We start from the raw sequence: 10,066 nt of genomic DNA on the forward strand, positions 1-10,066 counted from the left end.
GGTCGTGTCTCCTCATTTCTTTTCTTTCCGCGGAGCTGAGAAGTTTTACTTCAATTCTGCGCTGACTGAATTCCCGTTTTATTGCCTTTTAATTCTAATTCTACTTGGTCCTCAGTTCATACTTTCACGTCTCATTATTGTCTGGATTCTTTCTCCAGACGGGATGGACACTTCGGCCAATCTGTTTTACAAAATTTATTTTCCTAATGGCCAACCTTCCCTCCATCCCTCTCTTTGTTAGCTTGGAGGTCACCCATCAGTTAAGAATATGCTGCCTGCTTGTCCTGGGATAAAGCACAGTTACTTACCTTAACAGGTGTTATCCAGGGACAGCAGGCAGATATTCTTACGTCCCACCCACCTCCCCGGGTTGGCTTCTTAGCTGGCTTATCCTAACTGGGGACCGCATGCCTCCGTTGGGCAGGAAGGCACTCGCGCATGCATGGTGCAGCCTATCTAGAACTTTCTAAGTTCTTAGAGTGCTATCACTCTAAAAATTGTCCGTACCGGGGCTCCGTCGGTGCCGTCACCCATCAGTTAAGAATATCTGCCTGCTGTCCCTGGATAACACCTGTTACGGTAAGTAACTGTGCTTTATGGCGTCCCGGTGTCCTTGGGCGCAGGATTTCCTCCCACGTCTTGGCGTCGATGGCGGCATCCCTGGACGTAGTGAGATGGGCGTGAGCCCACATGCATCCTCTTCAGTATGCTCTGCTACGGAGGTGGTCACCCCAGAGGCACAGTTTGGATGTCCCTGTACCTCTGTGAGGCTTGGCGCACTGCAGTCTTCGTTGGTGGCTCCAGACCTCTCATCTGGTTCAGGGGTTGAGTCTTGCTCTACCGCATTGGACGGTGCTTCTCACGGATGCCAGTCTCCTCAGTTGGGGAGCTCAGTCCACAGAGGTGGCGTCCTGGTCGATCAATGTGTTGAAAACCAGAGTCGTCTATCAGGCACTGTTAGCCTTCCGCTCCCTTATGATGGGCAAGTCAGTCAGAGTTCTGTTGGAAAGTGCCACAGCGGTGGTTTACGTCAATCGTCAGGGAGGCACCAAGAGCACTCATAGCTCATGCTTTGGGCGGAGTCACATCTTCAGGACCTCTCGGCCTCTCACAGAGCTGGGGTGGAGAATGTTCAGGCATCCTGCCTCAATTGTCACACCTTAGATTCCGGAGAGTGGTGTCTCAGCCCCGTGGCCTTTCAGTTGATAGTGCAGGCTTGGGGTCAGCCCCTGATGGACCTTATGGCCACGAATAGCAACGCCAAACTGCCCTGTTTCTTCAGTCATCGCAGGGATGGTCAGGCCGAGGGTTTGGATGCTCTGTTTCAACCATGGCCAACGGAAGGGCTGTTGTATATGTTCTCTCCGTGGCCGTTCGTGGGCAGAGTTTTTCTCCGCATCATTCGCCATCCTGGTCTGGTGGCTCCGGATTAGCTTTGACGTCCATGGTACGTGGATCTAGTGAGGTATCTGGTGGTGAAGTTTCTTCCTCTGCCTCTCTTGGATGATCTTCTAATTCAGGGTCCCATTCTCATGTTTGCTCCGACTCCCTTCTGTCTTACGGCTTGGCTCTTGAAAGGGGCCACCTAGGTAAAAAGGGGTATTCAGATAAGGTGGTTTCTACTCTTTTGGGGTCCCGGAGGCTTTCTACCTCTCGGGCTTAGGTGCTTGTTTGGTGTCCCTTTGAGTGCTGGTGCCAGGAGCGAGGAGTGGTCTCTTTTCGCGCTTCCCTGCCTACCATCCTAGAGTTCTTGCAGGGGACTGGCTTGGTCTTCTCTCCGGGTTCAGCTTGCGGCCTTGTCAGCCTTTCGTGGGTTAGTGAAAGGTCAGCGTTTACGGGCGGCCATGTTGCTCAGGCCTCCAGTGCGGCCTTCTGTTCTCTTGAGAGACTACAGGAACTCCCCACAGCCATTTCCTAATGGCTATTTGCACGGGGCAAGAGTGTAGGAAGATCGCTCTTGCCCCAAAAACCAGCTAGACTACCAGGTAAGGCCGGGATGTCAGGGAGGAAGACAAAAATATGGGGTGTTTTTCCCCTCCTTCTCCCCCCCCCCCCCAAAAAAAAAAAAAAATCATGATTATGTGAAATCGTGAGTAGGGAAACCACGAATGGGGAGGGGGAAGTGTACTCCACAGTTTTGTTTTCAGTCTCCATGTGCTGGTCATGATTGGATATACCCACTCATAAAGATTAACCTCTACTGGTCTGGACTGGAGAAGCTAAAAGAAAGAAAACTAGCAGGTAAGAGCCTAATTTCTCCTTAGCCTTTTCTATGTTAAGTTTAAGCTTATTGAAGGCAATGCAGTCTATCTTTGTAATAGAATCAATATTAGGGATAGAATATAGCGGAATTAGAAAAGGTATAGAGAAGGACAATAAAAATTTAGAAATGGAATGGAATGACTACTTATGACCAAATACTAAACTGGCTAGGGCTGTTCAGCCTAGAGAAGTAATGGCTGAGGGGTGATATGATGGAGGTCTATAAAATACTGAGTGGAGTGAAATAAGTAGAGGTGAATCGTTAGTTTACTTTACAAAAATACTAGGTCATATAATGAAGCTACCTTCCATATATAGTTGTAAGAACTATACATATGATAGAGAAGGCTCAAGAGCAGTAGCAAGTAGGTATCTCCAATTTTGTGCTCTGGTTTTTTAATCATGCTGCTATAGGCAAGAAGTTAAGCAGAAAAGTCACATAAGAATTGCCGCCTCAGTTGCAGATACTAAAAGGAATTCTGAGACGAGATTTTTTTTAAGGAGACAATCGTACATAGAAACAAAATGTACAGTTAACATGCACGTTGTTTTCTCTTGTGACTTGCAGGGTGAAAACCCCTTTATTGATGATCCAGAGGAGAAGGGAGATGAAGATGGAGAAGGGGCAGATGTTGCAGGGGGAGATGGGGCAGGGGGAGATGAGGCAGATAAGAGCAAGCTCAATGAAGATGATGTGGCACATGGAACTGAAGAAACCTTCACTACTGAGGAGGAAGAGAGGCAACTGGAAGAAGATGAAGACCATGAAGAGGAAGAAGAGGAGGAACCAACAGAATAAAGCTGGGGAAGCAATTCATCAAATTGTTTTATAATATAATCTGAGACGACAACTTCCATACTCCACCATGTTTGATGTTTTCCTAGTCTGTTTTGGTTCATAACTACCACTTGATGGAAATATTAATCTGTAATGTATACCTGGAATAGTAATGATGAATATGTTATTTTTATCTTACATTTTTAAAACCAACAGATGGATTTTGTCCATAAGAACTAAGTCCTTTAGAGGCTGCTTCATATTTTCTTTTTCTTGAATTTGTATACAAACCTATTGTGACTCTGCTTGCTTGCTTGCAGAAGTGAAGTGTACTTATTGAGAGCAGGTGTTGCAGGGCTTTTTTTCCCAGCATTTGTTTGAAGTTCTGTAGAAGAGATTCTGTTCTTAACTACTTAAGTTTTATTCCTTTTAATACCAAGCTGACAGTGTCATAATTGTGTCGTAAAATACTGCCATTAAAGGCAATAAAAAGTTGAGCAGGATGAAGTAAACTACTTGTTGCCTTGTTAGTTCCTGCTGCCATTACTGTTTTGCTTTTTTAGTGAGGTCTTATTTTTTCCTCATTGGCACTTTTTATTAGAAAATTGTTTTTCTGTTTATGGTTGAGAGAATTGGTAGTTCCAGATAAATTTTCATGAATTCAGATAATATTTGTACAGTGCTCATACTACGACTATGCAGCAGCTATAGCTGCAGGGGCAACAGCCATTGAGCTTTCAAGAGGGTTTGCATAATGAATTGGAAGAAAGGCTATGCATGGGAGAGAAGATAAATTGTTCAAGTATCAAAGTTCTTAAAGGACTTCTAAATCAACTATAGCTCATAACTATGTAGCAGATAAATAGCTGTTGCTGCCATAGTGTCAAGTCTAAATCATGTGTGCCACTGTGCACTTACAATTGCAGTTAATTATGGTAAGAGGCTTCAGTTTTTTATAGCAAATCTGTTTTATTAAATTTCAAGCTCATAGCAAATTAATTGAAACACAGTTTGAAGAGACATCAGAAAGATACAGCTATGTTATAAAATAACTGGTAAAAAAAGAAATATTCACAAGAAATATCAGGCAAAGCAATCTAAAACATGGCATTCTATGATAATGCAAAGATCACATTAAACAAATGTGACCCTCATATCCCCAGAACCCCACCACCACTACCAACCAAAATTAGAAGGGGAGGTCCAGGTTTCATATCATCTCCCCCTAAAATCCTGAAGCTTAACCCATTCATCCCTATATCCTGTAGCATGGTACATCTTGCCTCTACAGCGTACTGAGTAAATGATGGAGAAAGAGCTAATTCTTTAGCACTCTCCAGACAGGTAGAGGTTAATCTTACAAGTGGGTATATAGCTTATGACCAGCAGGTGGAGACTGAAACAAAACTATGGAGTAGTATATAAGAGATACCTTCCCCTATTCCTATCAGTCTTCTTTCAGTCCCTAGCAGGTGTGAGTGAGCTGTACCCATCTCCCTTGGTAGGGCTATTTGAATTTATTTAGGGTTTCTAGTTCCTGTTTTTGGCTAGATTGAGCTTGGATGGGCCCTGTTTGGGGCTCCATCTGATCTTAGGGTGTCAAACCCGGCGGGACTATTGCTGGGTCCCTCCCCCCCATTTCCTCCACCTCCCCACATTTGTTTAGAGGAGCCTCAACAATAAGCCTTGCCCCCTAATCCAAGCAAGGCATATTGCTTTGAGAGCCTGTGGAGTCTGTTCTGTTTAAAAAAAATTTTGAGGTGGTGCCGGTCTGAAGGCTTGCTTTCCCTTTAACTAAGCTGTGAATTACAGTATTCTTTAGCACTCTCCAGACCAGTAGTGGTTAATCTTTACGAATGGGTATATATCCAATCATGACCAGCAGGTGGAGACTGAAAACAAAACTGTGGGACAGTATATAATATACTCCCTTCTCTATTTACATCAGTCTTCTTTCAGTCTCCAGCAGGTGTTGAGTGAGCTGTACCCATCTCCCTTGGTAGGGCTGTTGGAATTTGTTTAGGGGGTTTCTAGTCCCTGTTTTTGGCCGGACAGAGCTTGGGCGGGCCCTGTTTGGGGGTCCGTCCAACCTCGGGGGTGTCAAACCCTGTGGGTCTCGAGCAGGGTCCCTCCCCCCACTTCCCCACATTTTTTTAGAGGAGCCTCAGCAGTAAGCCTTGCCCCCTAAATCAAGCAAGGCATATTGCTTCGAGAGCCTGTGGAGTCTGTTCTGTAAAAAAAAAAAAAAAAAAATCCTGAGGTAGTGCCGGTCTGCAGGGTTGCTTCCCTGTCAGTTTACTGTTTTTTACTGTATTTTTTTCTTCTAACCGGCAGCTGTTCGGGTTGGTGCGGTTGTGGAGCTGCAGCGGCAGCAGGTGTCTAGGCCTCCCCAGCCTTAGTGCATCGTGAGTCAGCAGGGAGCAGTGGGGCAGTACAGTCTTCCCCACTGCCCCCGGAAGGATTCCCTCTCAGCTGATTTTTGTTAACAGCTGATGCTGGCTTGCCTGCTTTAGCGGCTGGGTCCGTTCAGGCTTCCCAGCCGCTACAAGCCCTGGAAGGGTTATTTTGGGTAGGAACTTCGCCATTTTAACAGACAGCCCCTCCATTTTGTCTACAACCTCAGGTGACCTTCCCCCTGTATTGGAAAAACAGGGGCAAGGCGGTTAAAGGTCCCATGTGCGCCCAGGTGTTTCGAGGGGGGGGGGGGATGTCCCTTGCACCCACTGTGGCTTTGCCTTCATCTTCCCCTTTGGCATCCCCTCTTCTCATCCCTCATCCAAGCGCCTGTGGGTGGCTTGGATTGTGGATTGGTGGTCAGAGGAGAGTGTTGGCCTGGATGAGGATCCGGACTCTTTTTAGGAATTCCAGGATCCTCCCAAGGGGATGGCTGCTGGCAGCGGGGTGTTGGGTTTCCTGCCTTCCGGCAATGAGGCATCTGTGGTATGCCTTTGTCAGAAGGATGAGCTACAAGACCTGATTCAGCAGGTCTCATCGGTGCTGGGTTTTGAAGGAGCACCATTGGAGACCCCCACGTGTGAGGGGGGAACCTCTTAGGGGTTTTCTGTATTGTTTCCTGCTCTTATCTTATGCATCAGGATATTCGGGATTTTGTACTAGCGCAGTAGAATACGCCAGAGGCGCCGTTTCAGTTGGCGTGTGCCATGGCTCATTTGTATCCCATCCTGGAGGAGGATAGGGCTACTTTAAAGTCGCTAGTGGTGGAGACTGGTCTCAGCGATTGCTAAGCGGCATACTTTGCCTGTTGAGGGCGGTTCTGCCTTACGGGACTCTGAGGAGCGTAAGTTGGAGACCATTCTTAAGCAAAATTTTGATGTTTCTGCCTTGGGGGTCCAGGCAGCTATTTTGGGGGGGGGGGGGGGGGGGGCTGGTGGCTTTCACTGAAGTCGGACCATGCCAACATGATTCTGATTGCTCCTCGGTGGCCCAGACAACCTTGGTACTCCCTTCTGCTTCAACTCAGCAGCAGGGAGCCTTACCTTCTACCAGTTTTTCCCTTGCTACTTACACAGCATCAGGGATCTCTGCTTCATCCCAACCTGCAATCTCTACACCTGACAGCTTGGTTCCTCTCAACATAACTCCTCTCCAGTTTTCTCAACCTGTGAGAGATGTTTTGGAAGCTTCAAGGAAGCCTGCTACCAGACAATGCTATCACCAAAACAGGACTAGATTTTCTACTTGTGTTTTTCTCATCATCAGGAGCTGCAACATTCCTCCTTGTCTTCCGTTTTGGACTAACTCTTGCACCTTTAATTCTGGCCTCAAGTCCATGTCGATCTGAGTCCATCTTAGTGCAATTGCGGCTTTCCATCAGCCTTTACAGGGGAAACCTCTTTCTGCTCATCCTGTGGTTTCCAGATTTATGAAAGGACTTTTCCATGTCAATCCTCCTATCAAACATCCTCCCGTGGTTTGGGATCTCAATGTCGTCCTTTCTCAACTCATGAAGCCTCCATTTGAACCTCTCAACAGGGCTCCACTTAAGTATCTCACTTGGAAAGTGGTGTTTCTCATTGGCCTCACTTCTGTTCGAGTCAGTGAACTCCAAGCATTGGTTGCGGATTCTCCTTTTACGGTGGTGCTTCGCACTCGTCCGAAATTCCTTCCTAAAGTTGTCTCTGAATTTCATCTCAACCAATCCATTGTTCCTCCAGTGTTTTTTCTGGAGAATCAGCTCTTCATACTCTGGCCTGTAAATGTGCTTTGGCTTTCTATTTGGAGTGCACCAAACCGCACAGAACTCCTCAACTTTTTATCTCCTTTGATCCGAATAAGTTGGGACGTCCTATCTCTAAGCGTACCATCTCCAACTGGATGGCGGCTTGTATCTCTTTCTGCTATGCCCAGGCTGGATTACCCCTTCACAGTAAAGTCACAGCCCATAAGGTCAGAGCAATGGCAGCTTCTGTAGGTTTCCTCAGATCAACACTGATTGAGGAGATTTGTAAAGCTGCCACTTGGTCTTCCGTTCATACCTTCACTTCTCATTATTGTCTGGATGCTTTCTCCAGACAGGATGGACAGTTTGGCCAAACAGTATTGCTAATTTTATTCTCATAAGTTGCCAACTCTCCCACTATCCCACTTTGGTTAGCTTGGAGGTCACCCACTAGTGAGAATACTTGCCTGCTTGTCCTGGGATAAAGCAATGTTACTTACCGTAACAGTTGTTATCCAGGGACAGCAGGCAGCTATTCTCACGTCCCACCTGCCTCCCCTGGGTTGGTTTCTCTGCTAGCTATCTGAACTGAGATTCGCCCTGTGCTGGGCGGGAAGGCACTCGCGCATGCGCGGTGCAGGCAACTCGAAACTTCGAGTTTCTTCAAGCAAGACTGCTTGTGAGGTGTCTGCATCGGGGTTCCGTTGGATCACGTCACCCATTAGAGAATAGCTGCCCGCTGTCCCTGGATAACAACTGTTACCTTGTTTATGTAACTTTTCTATTTTAGGCTCTTTATCATTTGCTGACTGTCCAGTCTTTTTTCAATGTGAACCGCCTAGAAGTCGCCTGACTATGGCGGTATAGAAAAATAAAGTTATTATTATTAATAGATGCCGACATCGTACCTTTAATTCTCCAAGACCAAATACGTGACCATTGAGATGCATTAATCTGATGCTTAATGATATTTCAGTCATTCCATGCAAATGGACCAGGAGTTAACTCCCCCCCTCCCTTGAAATCCAAATTTTACAGGAGTGTTGTCTAGGGTCTCAAATGAAACCAAAAATTTTTGGATCTATCTCAATTTGGTCAGGAGCCCACTCCCATGTCTCATGTGACCAAAAACGCCAACTTTGCTTAAGCATTGCTGCAGAAGGAAACTACCTAAAAGTCTGAAATTTTGCAGTTTGGTACAACACCTTGGGGCAAGTTTATATGCCAAGTTTGAAATCTTTTGCGAATGTGCTTCCAATTCTACAGGTCAGCAAAGCAGACAAATTTCACAAATGAAAATTTTTGGCAAAGTTTCGCTCCATACTGCTGCTGATAGGTAAGTCAGGTGAGGGTACAATTTTACAAGCAAACATGTTCCATATGAGGTACTTCCAAGATTTGCAGTATGAGCTTTTATAGTCAAGTGAAGCTGAAGATATGACCATCCCCCAAAATATGTTTTTTTGTATTTATGCAAATTTTCACTTTTTTTCAGATTCAAATATCTCTAATGGGTAGGGGTTTTGTTTTTTTTAAGCATGTTTTTTTGCTGCAGAAGCTTTCAAGTTTTATTAGGATTTTATATACCGCCTATCAAGGTTAAGCGGTTTTACAATCAGGTACTCAAGCATTTTCCTGTTTCATCTTGGACCCAACCTTTCTTTTGTGAGAATTTTAATAAAGCTTCAAAGATAAGCATTAGTTGGATATGCATGTATAACACAAACCATGTATGCAAATGAACAAGGTACATGAAGTTTCACAGTTAAGTTCAGATTATTACTGGGGGGGGGGGGGGGGTTGTAATTTAATCTTTTATTGAATTTCAGCATTTTATGATAATAAAATTAAACAGTTCCCAACATATATCCAATTACATATAAGAAATAATATAACAAGGAAATTAACCAACTGTTAATTAGTCCACAATCATTGGGGGAGGAGTCAAAATCAAAGATTGTTTTTGCATCTAATTTTTAAAGGAAAAAGTCAGGCAACTTGACCCAAATTATTAACTATGAGCATTATTCCTGGCTATTGCTATGGGTACTTGCAGTAGTCACCTCCTTTTCCAAAATAAATCTTTAACTGTGGAATCAAAAAATATATATCTAGCTCCCTTGACATTCACCAAACACTTACATGGGAATCTTAATACAAAGGTAACATCCATTTTTAACACCTGGTCTCAAAAGTACAAATTGTTTCCTCTTTTTGGTGTTACTCTGGAGGCATCTGGGTACATTCTTATTTTTTGATTCAGAAAGATAACATCTTTATATTTGAAAAACAATAAAGATTAACTGCTCTGATTCTGACTTCTCTAGTATATTTGTCAAGTCTAACACATCTATTGGTAATTCCTAGTGATCCTCTGGAGGTTTCTTCTTTCCCAAGGAACTATACTAAATTTTTGAGATAGGAGGAAAAGAATTTTGTGGGACTTTCAGAACCTCCGAGAGATATCTCTTAAACATACAATGCTGAGGTAGTAATTAATTTAGGAAAATTAATCAGTCTCAAAATTCATCTCCATGATATTTTCTAGCAGTTTCATTTTAAAGTTGATATTCCCATTGTCTTTAATAAGGAGCTGATTTTGTGCTCCTAGAATTTACAGGTTTTTTCCCTGCTCCACTGAATTTTTCTCCAATTTGTCCACTTTTTGTTGTAAAGCTATAGTCTCAGATATTATCCCAGCACAATGTATGGATAAAGTTTGTATTTGAATTCCCAGGGAGATTTGTAAAGATGAAATTGCATCCCAAATGGAATTCAAATCAACCACAGGAAGTTTTTCCAAGGGAGCTAGTGAATGGCTAAATTTTAAATCCTTAAGTTCCACA

General features: G+C 44.2%; 1 protein-coding gene across 1 annotated transcript in view; it reads left to right on the plus strand.

Annotated features, from left to right (window-relative positions):
* Nucleotides 1–3,552, plus strand: part of LOC117350019 (A-kinase anchor protein 8-like) — a 72,178-nt gene extending 68,626 nt beyond the window's left edge. The window contains exon 13 of the mRNA XM_033923890.1: nucleotides 2,831–3,552. Within this exon, the coding sequence (XP_033779781.1) occupies nucleotides 2,831–3,061 (231 nt within the window). The 3' untranslated portion in view covers nucleotides 3,062–3,552. The remainder of the gene's footprint in view (nucleotides 1–2,830) is intronic.
* Nucleotides 3,553–10,066: the final 6,514 nt, after the last annotated feature.

Source organism: Geotrypetes seraphini, chromosome 16 (assembly GCF_902459505.1).
Source record: "Geotrypetes seraphini chromosome 16, aGeoSer1.1, whole genome shotgun sequence".
NCBI classification, from domain to species: Eukaryota; Metazoa; Chordata; class Amphibia; order Gymnophiona; family Dermophiidae; genus Geotrypetes; species Geotrypetes seraphini.